The 23660-nt window shown below is 35.4% G+C and overlaps 4 protein-coding genes across 4 annotated transcripts; 1 reads left to right on the forward strand and 3 right to left on the reverse strand.

The window, feature by feature from the left end:
* Nucleotides 1-4319: 4319 nt before the first annotated feature.
* LOC114252572 (uncharacterized) lies at nucleotides 4320-5888 on the reverse strand. The gene is made up of 2 exons (XM_089729167.1): nucleotides 5427-5888; nucleotides 4320-5350 (listed from the first exon to the last, which is right to left on the reverse strand). Exons 1-2 carry the CDS (start codon nucleotides 5752-5754, stop codon nucleotides 4422-4424), a joined length of 1257 nt encoding a protein of 418 aa, XP_089585293.1. The 5' UTR covers nucleotides 5755-5888; the 3' UTR covers nucleotides 4320-4421.
* Nucleotides 5889-5892: 4 nt separating this feature from the next.
* Nucleotides 5893-7486, reverse strand: LOC114252698 (uncharacterized). The gene is made up of 2 exons (XM_028187291.2): nucleotides 7075-7486; nucleotides 5893-6976 (listed from the first exon to the last, which is right to left on the reverse strand). Exons 1-2 carry the CDS (start codon nucleotides 7367-7369, stop codon nucleotides 6021-6023), a joined length of 1251 nt encoding a protein of 416 aa, XP_028043092.2. The 5' UTR covers nucleotides 7370-7486; the 3' UTR covers nucleotides 5893-6020.
* Nucleotides 7487-7846: 360 nt separating this feature from the next.
* On the reverse strand, nucleotides 7847-18449 carry l(2)05287 (WD repeat-containing protein l(2)05287). Its single transcript, XM_089729165.1, has 11 exons — nucleotides 17913-18449; nucleotides 17461-17668; nucleotides 16539-16825; nucleotides 15761-15951; nucleotides 15516-15680; nucleotides 15015-15202; nucleotides 13413-14171; nucleotides 12277-12418; nucleotides 11721-11863; nucleotides 10055-10243; nucleotides 7847-8199 (listed from the first exon to the last, which is right to left on the reverse strand). The coding sequence occupies exons 1-11, from the start codon at nucleotides 18014-18016 to the stop codon at nucleotides 7897-7899; spliced, it is 2679 nt and encodes an 892-aa protein (XP_089585291.1). The 5' UTR covers nucleotides 18017-18449; the 3' UTR covers nucleotides 7847-7896.
* A 247-nt stretch (nucleotides 18450-18696) lies between these two features.
* Nucleotides 18697-22526, forward strand: LOC114252536 (ribosome biogenesis protein WDR12 homolog). The gene is made up of 9 exons (XM_028187038.2): nucleotides 18697-18898; nucleotides 18971-19270; nucleotides 19377-19517; nucleotides 19761-19936; nucleotides 20530-20594; nucleotides 20805-20949; nucleotides 21221-21322; nucleotides 21769-21898; nucleotides 22261-22526. The coding sequence occupies exons 1-9, from the start codon at nucleotides 18840-18842 to the stop codon at nucleotides 22403-22405; spliced, it is 1263 nt and encodes a 420-aa protein (XP_028042839.1). The 5' UTR covers nucleotides 18697-18839; the 3' UTR covers nucleotides 22406-22526.
* The last annotated feature ends 1134 nt before the right edge of the window (nucleotides 22527-23660 follow it).

Raw genomic sequence — 23660 nt, forward strand, 5'->3', positions numbered from 1 at the left:
TATAATCTATGGTTCACACATTAATTTATTAGTTTTTTTTTGGTTCTGGCATGTTTTGTGCATTAGCCAGTGTCAAGTAATAATATTTTTATAATTCGCCGTTTTAATTATTTACAGTTTATGAATAATAAAAAACGAAGGAAACTGTCCATGTTAGCCATTATTAATATTAGTGTAAGTATGAATGAAATTAGCAGCGTGGTACGGTATAGATAATTTATGTTGAGAAAGTTTAATGTAGTAATTAACTCTGCACGTGATAATATGAAATGTAATGAAGTTGATTAATATTATTAAACATGGCATAAAATGAGATGAGACGAACGAGATGATATGGATGAAATATAATCTCAGTAAAATGATGGTGATTTACTAAGACTGTCTCAGTGGACTTTTTGGAGGATCCCGAGAAGTTACGTCCAGCGGCTTTGTTTAATTTTCGCACATGTGCACTTTCACAGATACTAAACAGTTAATAAACCACCATGATTACACATTTAAAGCTGGAGAAACACTAAATAGACAAAATAAAACAAATCACACAACTTTACTCCTCGCGTTCCCGCCAAAAAGTCCCCTAAATGGTTAGTTTTATTATTTAAGGGATTTTATGACCTTTAAGTCATGTCTTATTTTAATTTATATTCTTATTTTTATGAAAAATGATAATATGGAATGAAATAAAATAACTAATAATTGGGAATCAAATTGTTTTTATGATCAGACAATCACCAATAGCTGTCGAACAAACGATAATTGATCAAAATTAATTAATCTGAGCGATAAAAATAAAGATACCTAGTGAAGGAGGCCAACTTAAGGGTGATCATTTGTTTCATTAATTATAAATAAATAAAAGACGAACAAACAATTTTTACAATCGAACACTAACGAATAAATGGCGAAAAAATAATTAAAAATAAAAAAATCTGAAAAACAAAAAAAGAGGGGCTAAATTCACTGAGCCTCAAAAATCAAAACCAAAATCGCTCTTGATTTGTTTTTTTTTAAAGAGATTTTATGACCTGGTAATTAAGACCTTTAGGTCACGTCTTATTTTAATGTATATTCTTATTTTTTTGAAAAATGATAATATGGAATGAAATATAATCTCAGTAAAATGGTGGTCATTTACTAAGACTTTTTCAGTGGATTTTTTGGAGGATCCCGAGAAGTTATGTTCAGCGGCTTTGTTTCATTTTCCCACATTTGTGCACTTTCACAGATATTAAACAGTTAATAAACCACCGTTATTACACATTTAAAGCTGGAGAAACACTAAATAGACAAAATAAAACAAATCACACAACTTCACTCCTCGCGTTCCCGCCAAAAAAGTCACTGAGCCGTTAGTATTATGGTAACAGCACAGATTATAGAATTACTACTTACACTATCGGCACGCTATGATGGTCGTTTTGACATATTACAATAGTGATGTGAAATGACAATTTATTCCCGAAGAAAATATAATGAAATCTATAAGTTTTTATTGCAAGTAGTACCTGATTAAAAAGGTTTAATAAAACAAAAATATAAATGCTTACTTAATATATTTGAACGATCTGAATATTGGAATTAAAATGAATATACATACTTTATATGCACACAAGAAACAATACAAAAGGAGACCAAAAAAGGTGTCACGAAAGGCTAAATTTAATCAGATTCGTTCATACTACTATTTACATTGTCATCACTTGGATTAATTAGAAGTTCGTTTTCTACAATATTATCTCTTTCATAATCTTCCCTTATTAATGTAACAGTTCTATCCACAACCTTTTCCCAGTCTCCTTTAGTCACATGCTTAGAAGCTTCGTCCAATATTTTTAGCATTTTTGTCGGGGTCAATGGGGATTTTGTATTGCGTCTTGCAGCATATCCCTTAATTTGAGCCCACACCAACTCAATTGCATTATATTCACAATGGTTAGGTGGTAACCATATAACTCTGTGCCCATGTTCTAACGCTATTTCGTCAATGACGTATCGTATCTTAGTTGGTTTGTTTTCTTTTAAAAGACGTACTTTTTAACATATCTACGTTTGCATCTGCGCCATTTTTATGAAGCCATGCGATGATGTCAGCTTTCTTTTGGGATTGGGCAGGTGGCTTGTCAATTTACATCGAGTATGGGGCGTTATCCATTATTATAATAGATGGTACAGGGAGGCTACACAATATTGAGATAAATCATTCAGTAAACTTTTCCCCGTTCATTTCTTCATGATAGTCTCCAGTGGTTTTTGACGCAAAAGCCACGAGAGAACCTCCGACAAAACCGTTGATGGTTCCGGCGTGACAAATTATAAGTCGCGATCCTTTTCCAACAGGAACTGTGGACGTAGATTTTGCATAGATATCGGTCCAAAAACGACTTACAGTATGGTTAGCATTAAGCCATGTTTCATCCAAAAACACACAATTTTGCCAATTTTCAATTTCTTTCACTTGCCGTAAAAAAGTATATCTTGCCATCACGATATCAAATCTCTCCATCAATATTTTGCGTTTGTTACATTATTTGTATCGAAATCCAACGGTCTTCAAAATCTTCGTTAAAGAACTTCCCCACCGAAGAATAATCCAGCTTCCCTCAGTGATTGCACTAACTTTTTTTTTGTTGGGTATTCCTTTCGTAAATAGTAGCCGTACATATGTCTTAGAATGACATCGGCATCAAAGCTATCGATGCCTACGACTGGCTTTGCTCGTTTTCTCTCTTTTGGTGTATGAAGTTTATTTTCTTCTGTTCCAGTCTCGCCATATTTTTCTTTAGTTATTTGTCTAATAGTTCGTGGTCTAATATTAAGCGCATCAGCTACACGTTCAACCACTGACGTTTTAGGTAAAATTGGCCCTCCATTTTAAGATTCACGATCGAAATAGTTACGAAGGCGTGTAACGAACTCACGCGTCTGAGTGTTTAGAATAGTTCTCTGCGTACGTACTTTATTAAAGACGATAAATTTGTTCTAATGTGGGGTCCTCTCATAATAACATGAAAATATACCTACTGTTTGTACTGTTGTCACTACGTAAAAGACGCGATAATCCTTTTTTACTTAGTTTCTAATAGTCCCGTTTTAGCATTGGATTGATATTTTTTTTTGTTGTAATCTCCTTGTACCTTTTCTTTTTCGGGCCGGACCCGAACCTCCTACGAGGTCCCCGCGCCTAGGGGGCGTGCGGGGTATGTGGGACTTGACTACTTGACGATCTGCAAGGTGTTGGGAGCAGACCGAAGGCCCAAGGAATAATCTCCTTGTACCTACTTTATATGTTTTTTTTTTATGACAGATAGCGTTAGCGAGCACTGTATTGTATAAAGCACAAGTTGCAAAAATGTCCACCTGTAAACAGCAAGTTATTCTTGAAAGATTCATTGAAATAGGGCTAGGAAGTGGAAATGATATGAATATATCAGTTTAAACAGAACGAAGTGTAGCAGTTTAAGGCGCTGTTTTTAAATCGTTCCACTTGCTACTATGGTGCCACCTTAATTGACTCCCTTTCAGCGGACGCTTACACCGAGATGATGCTCCTTCCTTCTACTGTCCATAATTTTCTACCAGTGTTGATATCGATACTTTAGCGATGTCTCATTTATGATGACCTAGGATTTGCGGAATATTCTTTTTTAGCATAACCTAACTATATGTTAAAAAAAACTATAATTTCGAACAATGATTTACTTGTATGATTTGTTCCTTAATTTATAGGTTTTATATTTTTCAATATTGTTTTCGGAGATTCTCCGATTTTTGCTACATACTTCTCGTAGCTGTTGCCTTCTAACATTTAATTTAAAGCGTACAAGTGATTCGCATCAATAGCCGTACCTAGCAGAGCCTCTAAAATATTTTTTCACAATTTATTGACATTCAAACTTATTTTAAACAGCAAAGAGACTAGGTGTCTTGAGACACCTCTTTGTGGGTAACATGAAGTTTCCATTACTCATATCATCATTAGCAGATCCGCGCTTTCTTGGGTGCGTTATACAAAAAATTTTACTATTTTTGGTATATGTATATATTAGTCAAAGCGAGCTTAAACATTTATGATACTCAACACACTATAGACCAAACTTAATTCTTTGTATCGCACAGAAAAAAAGGCCTTAAGTTTAGTTGACACAATAAAAATATAAAATACGATAGAATTTTCTGTCCACGTAGTTTTTATTAACATTGGCCCGTTAAAACAATACACAAAGCGAGAATATGGTCATTTCATAAGTTCATAGGGCCCCTCGTCGGTTCCCAATTCGATGTTGAGGGATCCCGCAAACCCCACGGAGCCGTAGCTGGACTTGCAAAGTGCAAAACAATAAAATTAATGCGGCTTTTAACAGTAGTCATTTATAATCCTCTCGAAGTCTAATCAAATATTAAAAGCCATTGCCTATAGTATATTACAAACAATATCTATCACATATTTCTTCGAATATTTCCATAACAGTTTTTCTGTAGTTTAAATTGTGTTCCATGTTCTTTTTGATGAATTCTCCCTTGTCCATAGTAAGAATTTTTTTAAATTGATTTGGGTCACTGAACGTTTTTGTCGTAAATTCGTCATCTAACCATATTTGGGGAATTATACAAGCGGAGATGATTAACCCGAATTTCCTTTGTTCTTGGGCGGATAAATACAGTTCCTCTTTTGTGAAACTATTAATAATATTCAAATTGGATATTTCTAAGCATAACTGTAATTCAGTATAGTAGTAATTGAGAAAAGTACTTAAATTTTCTTCTCTATACTTTTTGTCCAGATTGCAACACAATAAAAGCATAACATCACTAGCAGGCGGCTGGTAGCGTATGGCCTGAAAATCTACAAATAAACAGTCTGTTGGATTACCAGTTCTGTCTTCGTAAAGAAACATTATATTATTGTTCCATAAATCACGGTGGCACAAAACATTCCTATAAACTGAAGAGCACGAGCTTAGGTTTAAGGCTGACAGCCAAACCTGACTCCAACGCGCATCAATTAGCTCCAGCTCTTTTTTATTATATTTAGAATATGAACGGACAGCTTCAAGCGCTCCATTCATGCATTGTTGAAACCAAACATTCGACTCTCGGTAGCCAGCCTCATCAAAAAATTGATTAAAATCCTCATTCATTGTATAATTGCGCTGCAGTTCAATGCTTCTTCGCTCTTCAAAAATTATTGAAGACGCATGAAATCTCGCTAAAGTATTCAGGGATTGTAAAGTGTGATCTAAATCAAATTTATCGAATTTATTCTTAACTTTATAGCCAAGAGCGTTTAAGTCTTCAAATACCATTGCATCGTCTAAAGTAGCAATTAGCCTACTGCTAAACGGCTTGAGACCTGCAACAATAATTATTACGTCACAATTTATTAAAGGCCCATATCCGAGAGATTATACATTTTGAACTAATCTTACCGGCAACCATCATATTTTTCCGGATGAGAGAATAGAAGGATAATTCTTTATCGAAGAGTTTCATTTCCCTTATCATATTCGCTTTTGCCGGGTTGCATCTCGATATAGCTTTGATGAAAAAGGAAAGCACTCTTTCATCAGTCAAGTGACATTTCAATTTCCAGTAGTCTGCTATATACCCTAGCATTTGATCACTTGCTTTATAAATAGAATAGTTACTTATAGCACAGTCGTTTTCTAGAACCAGATAGTTTGATACAATAGATTTGACGTCCGCATCTGATACACAAATGCCATTATCACAGATTGGCTTTGACTCAGAATCCATAACTGAAGAACAATGTATGTTCCTTAATGAAAACAAAATTATTAATTGCAGATAATTAGACAAGCACTTCAAATTATAGTCACCGCTCTATGGCACAATATTATCATTAACTAAGATTATAAGAGTAAATAAGATATATTAAACCTAAAACAAATAAAAATTTATTTACATGTAGGAAACCATGAATCTCAAATTTCGATTTATTCGCAGTTTATGATAAAAGTCAAAGTCTTTAAATCATCTCTGCTCAGTAATATATGATTTTGTTAATGTTTATCGGGTCTATGTTGGCTGCTTTCATGTGGATATATGTATCTTTCAATAATTTCATCGAATAATTCTAGTACCCTTTTTCGATAAGATGCATCTTCTTTGGCGATTTCAATAAAGTATTCACCACGAGAAACGACATTCGCTCTTTCACAATTTTCAGGGTCATAGAATATTTGTTTTCTCTTTTCTTCGGTCATCGATACTATTGGAACTATTAATGCAGCTTGGGTAATTCCAAACATAATGCTATCATTGTACGCCTTTATCAAGGTATCTTTGTCCATGATTTCATTGATTTGAATATCTTCTATGAGTAATTCTTCCGATATCGTGTCATAATAAAGATCGATGAGTTCGTCTGTATAATTGTATCTGTCACTTCTGGTCGTGTTAAAGAATATGAGAGATGACAAGTCCAGCATCGGAGAACAATACAAGACTGTTTGAAAGTCAACTAAAACAGCATGATAAGAATCTTCACATTTTTTTAACAGTATATTGTTCGTCCACAGATCACGATGTGCCACTACGTTCCTGTATTCAGAGCTGGGTTTCATTAGAGCTAATGCTCCATCATATAGCATTGGTATGATGAAATCTAAATGTCGAGAAAAATTTGATTCGGCTTTAAACCTTGAAAACACTTTTAAGAAATCAATAACACCGTTTCTGCCAGTATTCCGCCAGGCCATTCCTTGTTCAGGTTCTTGGAGGTATTCGCTATAGTCTTCCCAAATTCTGTAGGGTCTTCCGAGTTCTTTAGATTTATTTTCCTCGTAAATATATGATTCAGCGTGGAATCTAGCTAAACTTTTAACAGCGGCTCTTAACATTTCTAATGGCATGGTCTCCTTGTGGTCTGGCATGGAATATCCAATTGTTGTGATATTTTCAAAAACGAATATATCCTCTTTTATGAAGAGTAGCTTAGGGCGCCACTTACGGGAAGCTAAAATAATGATAACAAATTATACAACGCTTCTTATAAATTTACATATAGGTAATAATTCGAGGCTAGGCATTTTGGAAGGGATATGAAAATATTACCTTCAATGCTCCGAAAATCTTTGAATAATTTACTGAGCATAACATACTCTTTTTTGAAGAAGTTCAGTTCTTTTAAATACTGAGCTTTCGACTTGTCCAGCCTCGGCATGCATTTTATAAACAGGTTTAAATTAGTCCGGATTCCTTTTGATTCGACTTGAATAACAAGTTTAAGATGATCTCCAAGGTATCCGATGACTTTATTAGGAAACTCTTCAATGCACCAACTTATGACGTTATTAAATCCACATATTTTTGCTATTGACAATATTTCTTCTTTATTCAGTAATTCCATTGTTAAAATTATTATCACAACAAATATTTCAGAATTACTATCTTGACAACTTTATGGGAATATATAAAATAACGTTGCTTCGAGCTACTTCATTACATTATCTTAAAGTAATTTTGATTGTTTGATGTTTGTTTAGATGCAAAATTAGAATAGGTAAGGTATGTATGTAATAATGAAATAATTTATTTTTACGCGGATAACAAATTGTTTGGTGTCAAATGGTGATTGGTATGAGTCGTCTATTGATATTGGCGATTTAAGTGGTTCGTGAAATAATTCTGTTAAAACACATACAAAGAAATATATTATGTGACAACATACCGTGACATATCATAAACATTATAAAAATAATAGGTATATCTTGAAATTTAATATTGGACATCGTCCACAGTTTATTAAACCGAAGGATAGCACGAAAGCCACTAGTTATTTGGACATTATTAGTAGCAGACTAAGGATATCAGTAATAAAGTGATCGCAAATTCAGAATATTTATTTAAAATTTACTTAAAATTGAATACACATAATTAAATTCCAAATAACGAACTCGTCGCGTGCAAGTCTATGAACGGATCTTCAAGTATTCTGTTAAGTTTCTTTGCTTTGACGGCTTCGTAATTCGGTGTCCAGAGTTCGGTTGCTCTTGGTGCATAGGGGCCGTTTAATTTTATTACATCATCTTCTTCATCGCTAGACTGATCTACGTTCATTTTCTCCTCGAGGTCTGTGAATTCGTCATCTTTGGGCTCTTCTTGGCCAGCTAGTTCTTGTAAAAATGTTGTACAGAGGAGACTTACTGGAGGTGTCATATATGGCGGCGCCATCGATATCTGCGAGGAAATTCCAATTATTTTTTCGTCTTATCACCATTATTGGCTTTAGTAATGTGAGCTCGCAGATATTTCTACCAGCATTTTGTTTGTTTGTTTGTGCAACGAACCAATAATGCATTCCGGTGCGAAGGAAAATAGAGTTGTTACTAAAACACATTTAAGACTTCGAACTAATATCCCGCAAATGGGTAGTCACACATTCATGTTTATTAAATCTATAGAGATCGTTAACCCCTGGAATTTGGGTTGACCGTGTGTTCTTCAAACCAACCACATCCAAAACAACAAAAAAAAATTAGTAGAATTAAACGAACTAATAATGAACATGCAGACGGTACTTTAGATCTGTAACATTATCACAGTGCAAATAGGTAGTACAAACCTGTGTAATGGAAAAGATCTTAATGTTTATCTATCACGTGGTTCTAATGTACATAATAAATTAAATTCATTACAGTAGGCAATTTAATATTAACTACACTGCTTATATTATCAACACGCTTAAGAGCGCGGGAAGTCCGTGGTAGGTTGAAGGTCGTAGGTTCTAGATTGGGTAGGTTTTTTTTATGAAAGCTTTGACTACAACCTATTTACAACAATTTTTAATATGGCGTTTTTTGTTGTCATTATATTTTCGACGTTTCAAATTCTTTACAGCTTCAGTGGTCACTGTCGTCTGTATGAATGAAGTTTTAATTATGTCTACGACTCACGAAAACCAGTGAATCTAAACTAATATAAATATTCAGATATAGATATAGATATAAATATAAATATAAATCTACAGTGGTTTATACGGATGTTCCGTTATAACTACTGAACCATGCATCCGATTGACTTGAAACTTGGTATCCATGTAGAAAATATTATACATGCACTTAATGGATAGGCTAATATTTATATGAGTGTTGGACTCCCTAACAATAATGACAATAAATAATAATGTTCATTTTAAATGCACAGCGAAGCGGGCGAGTACAGCTAGTATACTATAATAGCGTCTTTATATGTACGAAATGGTATCATAATCAAAGGAAAACTATTCTAACTAGAGACATACCAATTTTATACAATCTTTGTTTCCCTATTTATAACTAAGCGACTCCACGAGCTAGTACTATAAAAGTTATGTACAAAATTTGACTCATCCAAAATGTTCGCCAGTCTTGATGTGATGTCTTATAATCCTGACTACCACACAAGTTCGCTTTGGTTTCGTTCGGTCGGAGCTTTGTTATACAGTAAAAGCTGCTTATTCGCGGGGTATATGTTCCGTAAATATGCCGCAAATACAGAAATCGTGAATATGGAAAAGCGCGTTTACAAAGTATATTCGATTGGAGATCTACTTAATGGAATCATTTTTATCAATGTGCATGTATCGATGTACCGATTAGATCTGAGAATAAAGAAATCTTTAGCCCCGAATATAGGAATTGGATCGCATATTTTTAATCCGCGAATAGTGAAGACATGAATGGAGGAAGTGCGAATAAGGAGCTTTTATTGTACTGCGTGATGTTACGGGCTTTTTTTTTAATACCTAAGCTGATGGCCTTGAGAGGCCATTTCAGCGTAACCCTAACTAATAGGTGAGCTCACAGGGCTCAAACCTGACGACGTTGCTAACACAAACCCTAACAAGAGCCGTGCTTCGCAGAATCTAACACCGGATCGAAAACGCGACCCACTGAGAAGATCCGGCGAGAAACTCAGTGGGCTGTCTCTGTGGGTTAATTTACACCTATGGTTATGGAGGATCCGTAATGGTAGGACGTTTGGGCAACGTTGACTGTTTACGAACTACTTACTATAGCACACGAGTTTCGTCGATTACTAGATGGATACATACGTTCGAGATGGCCGCACTGCTCGTAGCGTCCGCGTCTGACGCCAGCGTGTCGACCGGTGCGCCTCTACGGACTGCCGACAGTTGCTGTTCGGCCAGCAGTGTACTGAACTTGGAGACGGGCGCGTTGCTGTGCGGGATCGATTCAAGGCGTCCCTCTTTTGTTTTCTCCGGCTCGAAACTGAAGACCTCCTGTTGAAACAAAGCCTAACGATTTAAAACGTTCTTAATTCGAAGAGAACCCAGCGCTACTGATCGAATGCGAAAATATAAAATTCGGTGCAATGGAATCATTAATACTAATAAAAAAAATTACTGGTGGTAGGACATCTTGTGAGTCCGCATGGTACCACCACCCCACCTATTTCTGCCGTGAAGCAGTAATGCGTTTCGGTTTGAAGGGTGGGGCAGCCGTTGTAACTAAATTTGAGACCTCAGAACTTATATCTCAAGGTGGGTGACGCATTTATGTTGTGGATGTTTATGGGCTTCAGTAACCACTTGACACTAGGTGGGCTGTGAGCTCGTCCACCCATCTAAGCAATAAAAAAATTATCTCTTTTAATGATTTTTTTTTATTGTTATGGCAAACGAGCTCTTCTGGTGTTCAGTGCTAATCGGTACACTTAGGCATCAGAACGCAACCTCCGGCATCCACTTTGAGACGTGATGTTGAAATCTCAATTGCATCGTAATAATGGCTGTCCCATACTTCTATTTCTGCCGTGAAGCAGTAATACGTTTCGGCCTGAAGGGTGAGGCAGCGTTTGTAACTATACTGAGAACTTAGAACTCATATCTTAAGGTAGGTGGCGCATTTACGTTGTAGATGTATATGGGCTCCGGTAAACACCTAACACCCGGTGGGCTGTGAGCTCGTCCACCCATTTATGCAATAAAAAAAAACATTATACGAGACTTTTAGAAAGTTAGGCGATGCTATTCTCGGCCTGTTCCAAATGTAGATACATAGGTATAGACCTATGTACACATAGTTATTCTTAGCTTAATTAGTCTAATCGTTTTTTCAATCATCAGATGAGACTACCCTGCTAAATAGGAAACTATTGAATATTTTTCTCATACAACCTAATATTTACTATACATTTTAGTACTTGAAGATTGAGCTCTAATTACATATAATTTATTCATTAATACTATTTTTAATCGTTTATAGAGACCACGTATACCACATGTCATTAAAAAGAGTGGCAACAGTCTTCTGAACATCACATCGATCAAGATCGAGGGACTGCTAGTCAATAGTCTTTGCAGCAGGCACTTGGGTAAGACTCAAAAAAGTATTGTAATAAATAGTCAGATACTAATGTGTTCGGTTTTTAAGTTATTCACATGGACTATAAGTAATACTAACAAAATGTATGGTTTTGTAAGGACCACAAATGTCCCCATAGCAACTAATAATTATATGTATGTGTTAGCGGTAATTATATTGCAATGATGCTACGCTAGTCTCGGGATTGTCGGGCTGTCAATAGCACGTTAGGTTGTAATCCCAATATACGTTAGTCACTTAACTGAACACGTTTCTTATTAATCCTTGCACGCTATAGAGACTCAATAGTTTCTACTAAAATATTGGTTAAAAAAAACATTAAAGTCTCTTTCCATATGGCCTGACGTACAGAATATAATATGTTTTACTTACAACATCATTTCTCAGCAAATATAACGTAACACCGTCTTTCGTCGACGCTCCGAAGGCGCATTTTTTGAACACTCCTAAATTCGGATCCGAGACGCGTTGCTGTGACATCAGAGGCTTGGAACTGTGAGGAGTAAATATGTGTACTGAAACAAAAATGATGAAGCACTGGTAAAAAGTTATTTTTGAACTGAATAGAATATTAACATACATCAGACAAATGAATAGTTTGAAAGATACAAGCTTATTCTGTAAATGAATGGTAAATGTAATTCACGTACTCATTGTTTGGTATGAGCTTCCGTAACATTTCGATATTCTGACATGAGACCAAAAGTTGGGAACTTTTATAAACGGAATTGAGCTGGTGATGTTGCTCGGTAGATATACGCTCTGAATATTATTGTTCGGAAATTTTATATAATATATAATATGTGAACTTTTCATGAAAATGTAGTTAGCACGATTTAGGCATCTGTTAAATATCTTGTGGTATACGATAGCTTCCACCTCAGTTTTCCTTCGTCGTTATCGCTATAATGTCTAAAGTTTCACTTACTGTCATTATTCGAAGTAACAACGGCCATTTTGTTTGACAGTAAATCACTGCACAAAGCCATGGGATTCAATTGCACCAACCATTTAACGGTCAAAGATAACAAACTCCAGACGGCCAAGCAAGATTCCGTTGTGCACACCAACTGCAATAATAGTTATTATAATAATTTTATACCAGGCCATTTTGAATAGCTTTCCCATAAAAAAAAAGCCAATTGCCAAATGAATTTTGTGGTCAATTATTTACGTGTATTTCATAAACTATCTTTTTACATAAATCTTATATCGCTTGGAAACTGACTGATCATTATAACGAGTCATCGTGGCCTAAAGGTTAAGACGTCCGGTATACTCTCATTAAAAGAAGCACCTGTTCAGGTGTTCAAATCCCGCAAACGGGTACTAATTTTCCTAATTATATTTATTTACTTAATAATCTGTTTCATATTTGTTAATCTGTTATGTTAATCTAAGCTGTTGGTCTTTCATGAAATAAATAAATAACATCATGATATATGTGCAAGTAAAACCCGCAAAAATTGTACCAGTTAGTTATATTCCAATTCTAATGGTTATAGAACGTATTGCATGCGACATTGGCACTAACATGCTGTCTAGTTATTACTACAACCATGCCCTCTTCTTTGTAATACGAGACATCTTTGAATAAACTACTGCAATTTCTTGAATTCAGTGTCGTAAAGCGTGGCAGCATTCGCAAACGCAAACCAGTTTTATTTTTTATTACTTAGATGGGTGAACGAGCTCACAGCCCACCTTAAGCGGTTACTGGAGCCCATAGACATCTACAACGTAAATGCGCCAACTCATTGAGTTATAAGTTCTAGTTTCTCAGTATAGTTACAACGGTTACTCCACCCTTCAAACCGAAACGCATTAGGTACTGCTTCACGGTAGAAATAGGCAGGCTGGTTGGGTACCTACCCGTGCGGACTCACAACAGGTCCTACCACCAGTAATTACGCAAATTATAATTTTGCGGGTTTGATTTTTATAACACGATGTTATTTACTCCTTCACCGTGGAAGTCAATCGTGAACTGACTCTCTCGTGTATCATCGATGATGTGTTTCTAAAATCTTTAGTTATCATGATATTAGTAATTATTATACTTACGTAATGTGCAGCGTCGTTGTTCCCGAATTTAACGTCGACGCCTTTCGGCCTCAAAGCGGGATGAGACAGACTCGTCCTTAAAGTGCACAGATATGTGTCCCAGAGTGTAAGCTTACAACCGAACCACGCGGCTATTAATGACCCATCTCTTGACATAGCCAATCCGCTCATTTCGTTTTCGCTGTTACTGCACGAGCCAGCGCTCATCCTGTCGTCCGTTATAGTGTATTCGTTGTGAAAGTTTGCCAGCTTTTTTACCGGGTCATCTTTTCTCATTTCCTTCATGTAGGGGAATTGAGTGAAATCATTGCTGGGCTCGGAGTGACCGATTTTAAAATTGTTCAATATACCTTGGGACAAGTACTGAGCCACGCCCGATGAATAGTAACACGCTGTCAAACACACCCAAACGCCCCTCTTGTTATTCGAACAGTCAAATTCCCAAACTCTAAATTTATGATCCAATCCGGATGACACGCACAATTTTCCATCATAACTGAACGCCAGAGCAACAACCCGACAGCCGCCGTGGGACAGGTTTATGCAGGTGTTCATCAAGAACGGTGATTTTTGTTTGTTATTCTGATTTATCGTCCAGAATTTTAGCCGTTCTTCTGGGTACATAAAACCGTCATTTCGATATTCCGATGTGACTAACCATTGCCCGTTGGGGCTTAGGGATGCACATGTAATTTCGGTTTGTAAAGGCATAAGGTTCCACCTCTCAGGTTGTATCCGATTTTGACCAGTGATGTCAATCTAAAAAAAAATATTTTTTATATTGCATTAGATGCGGTTAAAGCTGTTCTCGGAAGAAAAAAAAGACAGCAGTACTGGCGATTCCTAATTTGATAACATTATAAATCACGCCTAATCGAATCATTAAAAACAAACTTATACTTACAATGTACACAATTAAAAATAAACAACATCTACCAGTACAGGGCAACAGAGCATTGCCCATACAGGCTTTTGAAACATGAACTGACTAAAAGAGAAACTATTTGTGATGTGGTTAGTAATGGGTTTTTTATCACTTTTCTACTAGTTTTAGAAATTTATAGCCAGTATTTTATCCAGACCTACAAGTCAGTTTCAGTGAAAACATTCAAATTGTTGTTGCAGATTGTCCAGTGGTCTTGACCAATCAAAATAAATCATTATAGAATAGGTAGTTAAGATCTCGTTTCCCATATTAATGTGTGAGTGGTGGTATTAATGTTTTAAATAAAAAATTAACACAGATGTGCAGCATCATACATAGTCATGTCACATTATTGTATAACTAAATGTGTGAAGGAAGTCTCTTGTTCTCAAAATTGTGCTCATGTTAGGCATTAAAAATTTTTGGTGCCTAATGGGTAAAATGTGTATTCATATTGAGACTATACATGTACCTAGGAAGTATTCACTGATAAAGGAATAGCATTGTTCAGTCAAAAATACATTTGAGACTTCAAGCTCAAGTGTTATGGCGCATGAGGACCTGGCGCTAGGTAGTTCTAAAGCCAGGTCGGTTGTAAATTTCTCTAGGCATCTATACCATTTTACAAAATATTGGCTCATTTGTATATATAAAATGGGTGAACCTATGTTACTTACATTATATAAAACTTTGTTGGAGGTTGTAGAATACAATTGCAAGTGACCGGTTGGTCCGTGCATTAGTAGAGCTCCAAGCTTGTGCTGGTAGATAAGGACAGGTTCGAGAGTGCGCGCAGTGGGCGAAACACCACCACACTCAGCTATTGTGCCAACAGCATGCATTTGTGCATTCGCTATCACTATCGCTGGAAAAAATATTATAATAATTATTTATTTATTTAATCATTTTTCATATAGCTTAACTGCCTGCTTTCTTGTTGACCTTCAATTATTAAAGTTCTTAATCACACTATGACATGATTATGTTGAAATCGATTTTCTACATGCCAGCATAACCTTGTAATTAAGGAATGAGTAAATATAACTTCTGTTGATGGCTTCCGTTGAGGCATTGTAAGAAAAATAAAAAAGAAAAATTTCCTTTAAAAAAAAAACAATGACACATTAGCCTCAGTTTGATATAGGACTATAGGTTAACAAAAGTGAACAAATACTCACAGTTATTTGTGAGGGTGATTGCAATATGTGTGTTGTTTGTTGTTATATATCGCACCAATCCAGGAAGGCGAGGAAGGAATGATTTCTCTGCAGCTTTGTATGCCAAGCTACCCAAGGTCCACTTCACGAGCACCGATTCCACACCTCCAGAGTATAAATAATTACCTAGACAAGAGTAGTTTCCTTTTGAATTTGATTATATCAAGATATAACTTATATCTTTTTGTATTTGAAAATATCCAAACCTTGCATTGAGAAACACAAAGCCATAGGTGGCAGACAATGCCAATGAAACACTTCTTTTGCTGCATTCCTAATGTCATATAAATTTCCTCTGATGACTGTAGCTCGGCCAAGAGTGTCTGTTACTGCTAATGTATTGATACTTTTGTGACATGCTACAGACACTATTCGATATTCTGAGAAATTGTAGAAACTGAAAAAAGACAATATTTTTGTGACCTACTTTTGGATATTATTCAAAATGTTAAATAGATGATGATTTGTAATCATATATTTGTATTAATGTTGAAAATTGATTTTGGATAGTAAATAAAGGGTTACACCATTAAATTATTCATTATGCTTTATGCACAAAACTACAGTGGCATACTTAATACCTAAGGCATTCTAACATTATATCATTTTCTAGTGCTTGTTCATTTTTGATAATCAATTATAATTATTAATGAAACTAGTCATCATCATTGACAGATCAGATACAGGTATGCCAGCCTTCAAGAAACAGCATTAACATCAGCATTTTCAAAGACAAAGGGGGCTTTACCTATGGTGCAGGGTGTGCTTTGTAGATGGGTGCAGCTGTCTTAGGTGGTGTTGGTCTTGGCATTTTTAATGATTCTGCTACATTTGTACCTATTCCATTGTCACCATATTCTTACTAGAGAGTATTAGGGTAATGATTGCAAAAAGAGTTCAAATGTTAGTCTTGTACATCTAAACTCTCAAAAAAATTTAGAGATGTATTGTCTCTCATAGCCAGTCAATATTTATGTAACTTACATTGCAGATGTATTCTGATTGTAAATGCTTTGAATGTACAATGATTTTGTTCCATTACAGATTGCAGCAAATCTGTCATCATTGTTCCAACCGAGAGCAACCTTTATCAAAGGTTGAGTATTCCATATCCGAGTTCCGTATTCACAAAGTAATTCACCAGTTTTTATTGAATATGATGCATAATGTATGTTTTTTGAGTATGAACCACCAGCTCCAGTTATAAAACATTCATTTTCATTTATTAAATCAAATGTCAGTACTATTAAATTTGCAGGTATTTGAAGATGCTGAAAGTTAAATTTATAATAAAAATATAACTGAAATTTTTATGAAAAACTTGTTTATTCTTTAGCACTTATATTAATTGTTATTAATTTATAAACAAGTTATCTGAGATGAGGAGTGTCTGATCCCATCGTGCTTTTTTTTTGCGTAGATGTATGGGAAGCTCACAGCCACCTGGTGTTAAGTGGTTACTGAAGCTCATTGACATTAACAATATAAATGCCTCCACCCACCCACACACTACCTAGAACTATGGCATCTTGCCATGGACCGACCAGCTTTAGAATATACTTCTCTCCACAGTATTTCTTAAGCATGGCTTTCTTTAAATGGTTTCTCCTTCTTATTCTTCATGGTTTGCAGTGAGCACTCAATGGTTGCTCAGCTTGACTATGCCCCTTACAAATGACCATGAGTGATGGTAGCCCTTGACAACTAGGCGGACCATATGCAGGTTCCTTTAAGTAAGTACAGGCTTACATTTTCTAAACCATCAGTAAATTCCAGTTGGTGATTGCCATTCACTGATCCCCTTTTACAATACTAATGGAAAGAGTTGGGGTAGTAATATTCTAGACTAATGCTGCACAGAAAACTTTTATTTTTATTTTACCAGAGCTGTAACAATTCTACTTACAGTGTCTCTGAGAACTGCTCCTTTGTCCCACGTCCATATTGTGACCAGTCCAGATTTAGAGCAACCATATAAATTGTAATCTTCATTTTGGGGAAATTCTATTCCAACAAATCCATCAATGGGAGTTTCAGATTCTAAAGTCCTGACTAGTTCGCATGTTTGTACATTGTATACATGCACTATATCTTCTACTATTACTGCCACTGATCTATAACATAAATAAGCCGCCAATTGAATGTTTTTTTTTTAGAAAGCGCAACTTTGATCTGTGCAGATTAAAACATACTGTTCTCATAGGTTAAAAAATTATATATATTTTAGAGCATTCTAAATTGTAATAACATAATTGTTTGAATATTATGGACAATTCATTTCATCTATTCATTAATATCGGAATTTTGAATTCTCTGTTAACATTATAACATCGTGGATAAATGTGTTGTTTTACTTACTCGCCGTCCGGGGAAAATATTGGGCGTCTTTCTATGATACTTCTACCCGCTTTTCTTTTAAGGCAATATTTTAGCTTATTGGCTGTATCTACTTTAACGACCATTTTGAGAAATATTTAATATATAAATTAAATTCATTTCAATGCAATGTAAACAAATAGAACATGTAATCTTTGATGGAGCCTGACATAACCTCAATCTTTTTTTTTTTGACAATGAGAATTATTGTGGCAAAAGAATAACTATTGGGAGAAATCAACTCTTTTAAAATTAAGGTGAATAGCTAGTCGACTACTACTTTTGTTGTGGTTACCACTATATTTGTTGTAGGAAGTAAATTTGAAGAACTTGTTAAATTTGGGCATTCGTTATTCGTTACCTGAGAACTTATGGGAGTGTACCACAAAGGGTACATATATCAAGCTGAAAACTTATGAGTGTCCTGTGTTTTAATACGACTAGATACTGTGGCCGCTGCTAATTACACCCAAGATTCAGCTGTTAATTTAACGTTTCTTTATGTTGAAATGTGTTATAACTGAGTTTTATAAGCTATTAAGAATCTGTGAAAGTGCACAAATGTGGGAAAATGAAACAAAGCCGCTGGACGTAGCTTCTCGGGATCTTCCAAAAAGTCCACTGAAAAAGTCTCAGTAAATAACCTTCATTTTACCGAGATTATATTTCATCCCATATCATGTCATCTCATTTAATTTAATTTTATCTCAGTTGGTAAATGTCTTTGGTGATACCTTCGCCTTTTTTCTTGTAAAAATGGAACTACTACTGTCAGATGTCAGCAGTCAGGCCTGGTGAAAGCTGTCAATCAATGAGATTCCGGCGTGTTTTTAATTTAGATTCAGGTTGTTTATTCTTCATTTATATCAATACCAAACTTTAACACAACTTAAGTTGTTGAAGTACAAAATGTCTGGCGATGCTTTAGAAGCTCAATTGCAAGTTAGATTTATAACTAAACAAGAACAGTAAGTCTTGCACTTGTCTTGACATGTGGTCCATTAAAGTAGTTCGCTCTAAACCGCCTATATTTTATACAGATATGCAGTTCCGGATAGTCCTTACGCTATCCAGTGTAACGTACACCCTGCGGACCTTAATACCTTAATAAACGCAATTTTGAAGGAGACATCACCATCGTTCGAGAAGGCGGTAATATTTGATTTCTTAGTATGTGGAGAGTTACTTTGTGCCTCCCTCGCAGAGCACTTACAAGAAAAAGGAGTATCGACAGAGGACACGCTTGAGGTCGAATACTTGGAAAGGTTCCCTGCACCAACTCCACAGGACTGTTTAATGCACGATGATTGGGTGTCAGCTGTTCAGGCACACAGTAGTTGGTAAGATGAAAACGAATTTGGATAAAATCAAATTATTTAAGTTATAAAAGTTTAATGTAAAATCTTACAAAATAACGTGTAAAATAACAAATCTCATTTCATCCAGGATTCTATCAGGAAGTTATGACAATAGCTTACATATATGGAGCACAAAAGGACAACACAAACTAGCCATACCAGGTCATACATCACCAGTAAAAGCAGTATCATGGGTTTCCTTCCAGGGCGATCAAGCTACATTTGTTAGGTGAGAAATTGAATAGATAGTAATTTAATAAATATATTTGATATAAAAACCTGTCACATTGACAAATTTAAGTTAAATTTATATGTATCTCAGCATTATTTAGTTAGTATATTAAAAATTCATACTACAGATATAGCATAGCAGTTATGATCTGAAAAAATTAAAATAGATAATTTAACATAAATAGAATGACAAAAATAATTAAATCCTGAAGATGTATACAGAAGGTATGTATGATTTCAGTGGATCTCATGATCAAACAGCAATACTCTGGGTATGGAATGTATCTAGAAATTCTGTTGACTGTATGATCACTTACCGTGGTCACGACAAGGGAATTGAGTGTCTGTCTGTGTCGGCTGATGGTAACCGTTTTGCAAGTGGGAGCTGGGATAACAACATTTGTCTTTGGAGTGCAAGTGAGTAGATACTCAATAATAATTTAAGTGAAAGGACTTTTGGAAGGCAATTTTAATTGATTTAAGCCCTAGTATAGTTGCAATCTTTGAAACAAGTATTTTTATATGGGAATTGATAACTTGAAAAACTGATAATTTGTTGTGAGCCAACACTAATAAGTGCCACTGTCCTGCATCAATTTTTAGTACTTTACTACAGCTATATTAAAGATTTTTTTTAATTTTTTTATTGCTTAGATGGGTGGACAAACTCACAGTCTACCTGGTGTTAAGTGGTTACTGGACCCCATAGACATCTACAGCGTAAATGCGCCACCTATCTTGAGATACAAGTTCTAAGGTCTCAGTATAGTTACAACGGCTGTCCAGCCCTTCAAACCGAAACCCCTTTCCGCTTCACGGCAGAAATAGGCAGGGTGGTGGTACCCACCCTCCTTTAAGGTCCTAGGTCTCCTTTAAGATGACAAGTGGAAAAACAGCTATGTGGTCCTCCAGAATAAATCAAATATGTATTATTACATTTGTTTAGTTGTTATTTTTAAATTAGTTTTTTTGAGTCTACATAATAAATAAAATATGTATACCCAATTTAGGCTTAGCAGAAGAAGAAAACCATCCAGCTACAAAGAAAAGTAAACCAGAACACGGCACTACTAGAGTGAGTATGAATTGAATGAAGCAGTCCTATAACACTTATACTTGTGTATAATAGGTATTATAGGACTGATTTTTTCAATTGACTAGTTAAAAGTTGTGCAGATTAAAAAAACTAAATTGGTAAAACAGTTTGATTATTTTAAACAAAGAAGTCAAATGTTGCTTGGATAATGAATGAATATGATTCCAATTTTACTTATTAAATTTATAGAATCCACTGACCACTTTAAAAGGACACAAGGAGGCTATCTCGGGTGTTCAATGGATGGATTACAACACAGTACTGTCCAGTGGTTGGGACCACTTATTGAAAATTTGGGACTGTGATTTGGGTGGTATTAAACAAGAAATTGCTGGTATGTTAAATTTACCATAAAACCTGTATGAAAAATATTTCTGAAATTCATTAAATCTTTGCTTTAAATGATGTAGAAATTAAAAACAGAAGACTTCTCACAAATGATTTAGATGTAGCAGGGTCAACAGATCTTCTAGCTAATAGGCATAATTTAATAAATTCTGGTGGTCATGAAAGTTTTAAATGCAGTCTTGCAAAGTGCAGTCTTGCAAATTCTGTGTCCTTTTCTATAATTAGTACTAAAACAATTTTTACATTTAACTTTCTAGGTAATAAGGCCTTTTTTGATGTTGATTGGTCACCTCTGAACAACAGCATTATTACTGCATCAGCAGATAGACATGTCCGGCTATATGACCCTAGATCTACAGGTAAGCTACGAATTTCTATTTTCGGAATTTAATTTTAGCTAATAGAAAATTATAGAATACTAAGCTGACCCGGCAGACTTCGTACTGCCTCAGTTGATAAATAAAAGACCTAAGCCTTTAAGCGAGACTAACGAACAGCAATTCATTTTTATATATATAAACTACTGATTCTTATAGTATGTCTTTACTTCTGTAAAAAATGTGTGTATTTTTTCATAGGACACTTGGATCTTCCATGTAATTACGCAAATATATATATGTATTTAATAACCCAATGTTATTCTTCATACACTGGCTATGAAACCTCACGCACATGTTATATTTTTTTCTAGACTTTTGGTTTGCTGGTTTGCTCATTAATGCCAATAAGAAAACTTTATAGTTATCTATTTTTAGTTATTAAATTATGTTTTTGTTTTATATTATATTGGTGTTATAATTTTCAGAGAGTATTGTGAAGACAACATTCACATCACACACAGGATGGGTCCAATCAGTTCGCTGGTCTAAAACAAAAGACACTCTTTTCCTTTCTGCTGGATACGACAACCAGGTTAAACTTTGGGAAACAAGAAGGTAAATTAATTTATAGACAAATAATATTACAGATAAACAATATTAATCTATTTTCAATTTGACCACAGTTTTTGACAAACTAAAGTTTGACAATAAACAAAGAGTATATATACATATGTGTGTGTCAAATACATGGCAGTGTGTGTAATGTTTTCTTTATTAATTAAATCTATCTTTTATGCATTATTAAAAAAAAATATTAGCATTGTGCACTCTTATATTCTCTATGTGTGGGAAATTTCATACTCCTCCGTCCGCGCAATTTTCGTAAAAAGGGATACAAAGTTTTTGGTTCGCGTATTAATATATAGATAAATAAAATACAATTACATATGTCATAATTCGTTAAAATCTTTTTACAGTCCACGAACTCCACTTTATGACCTTAGCGGACACGAAGATAAAGTTCTCTGCTGCGATTGGTCGAATCCCTCCCTGTTAATCAGCGGCTCCAGCGACAACACCCTCAGGATATTCAAAGCTAAACACGCTGTCGGAAACGCGTGAATTTGTCTTTCGAGTTACAAAGAAAACTTAAAGACGACATTGAAAACAATCGATTCATCGTTATTGATTCGAACATTGTATAATGTGTTCATAATAATTTGAAATACAAAATTATAAATATTTTTTATTTATTAACTTGATTCAATTTCAGTGCCACTAAACAATTAATTCCCTACACAAATGCTCGGAATTTGTCTAGTAAGCTTTAATGTAACTGGTGTTTTTTTTTTTTTTTATATACGAATAACGTATAAATTTTTAGTAACACGAAGTGGTAGGACCTCTTGTGAGTCCACACGCGTAGGTACCACCACTCTACCTATTTCTGCCGTGAAGCAGTAATGCGTTTCGGTATGAAGGGTGGGGCAGCCGTTGTAACTATACTGAGACCTTAGAACTTATATCTCAAGGTAGGTGGCGGTATTTACATTGTAGATGTCTATGGGCTCCGGTTACTACTTAACACCAGGTGGACCGTGAGCTCGTCCACCGACCTGAGCAATAAATAAAAAAAGACCAGTGTCATTAAGCGGTAGAGTGAATAAAATTAACTAATATGGATGGAGGATGTAAAGGTAGCTGTAGAAGTTCAAACTTGGTTGATGATCGCCTCGTTGGGATATGTAGTTATTGATTACGATATCTGGGTCTGCGGAGGGACTTCGGTTTCCGCTGCAGTTTGTACCGTATGTTTCATGGGGAGTGCTCTGAGGAATTGTTTGAGATGATACCATCATCTCGTTTTTACCATCGCACCGCCCGCCACTGGAGTAGAGTTCATCCATACTACCTGGAGCTACTATGTTCATCCACAGTGCGTTTCCAAAGATCTTTTTTGCTTTTTGAGCTCCCCTCCACGGTGTTTCCCGAGTGCCATGACATATCCTTCTTCAAATGAGGCTTGTGCAGAGTACTTAACGGTAGGCAGCGGCTTGGCTCTGCCGCTGGTATTGCTGAAGTCCATGGGCAACGGTAACCACTCACCATCAGGTGGGCCATATGCTCGTCTGCCTACATGGGCAATAAAAAATGTTTATTTATTACGGCGTCCAGGATGAATCCCGGGCGTATTTAGCATCTTTGGGATTCAGGTTTACTTGTGTATGATTCTGATAATCCTTATGAAAGTCATTTGGGTTATTCATGACGGTGAATAGCCCAAATTGTGAACGGTATTTTTTCGTACTTGCGTCTTCTCATTAATCTTGCCATTACACTTAAGTTTTAGAGGAATTATAGAAAATATTATTGGGAT

Source organism: Bombyx mandarina, chromosome 08 (assembly GCF_030267445.1).
Source record: "Bombyx mandarina strain Sakado chromosome 08, ASM3026744v2".
Classification (NCBI taxonomy): Eukaryota; Metazoa; Arthropoda; class Insecta; order Lepidoptera; family Bombycidae; genus Bombyx; species Bombyx mandarina.

Excerpts from the sequence above, each read along its gene's own strand:
- LOC114252698 (XM_028187291.2), bottom strand. The coding sequence starts at position 7,369 with ATGGAATTACTGAATAAAGAAGAAATATTGTCAATAGCAAAAATATGT. Across the intron at positions 6,977-7,074 it reads AGATTTTCGGAGCATTGAAG|CTTCCCGTAAGTGGCGCCCT; the intron begins GTAATATTTTCA and ends TCATTATTTTAG.
- LOC114252572 (XM_089729167.1), bottom strand. The coding sequence starts at position 5,754 with ATGGATTCTGAGTCAAAGCCAATCTGTGATAATGGCATTTGTGTATCA. Across the intron at positions 5,351-5,426 it reads GAAAAATATGATGGTTGCCG|GTCTCAAGCCGTTTAGCAGT; the intron begins GTAAGATTAGTT and ends TTATTGTTGCAG.
- LOC114252536 (XM_028187038.2), top strand. The coding sequence starts at position 18,840 with ATGTCTGGCGATGCTTTAGAAGCTCAATTGCAAGTTAGATTTATAACT. Across the intron at positions 18,899-18,970 it reads TTTATAACTAAACAAGAACA|ATATGCAGTTCCGGATAGTC; the intron begins GTAAGTCTTGCA and ends TATTTTATACAG. Across the intron at positions 19,518-19,760 it reads GATCAAGCTACATTTGTTAG|TGGATCTCATGATCAAACAG; the intron begins GTGAGAAATTGA and ends GTATGATTTCAG.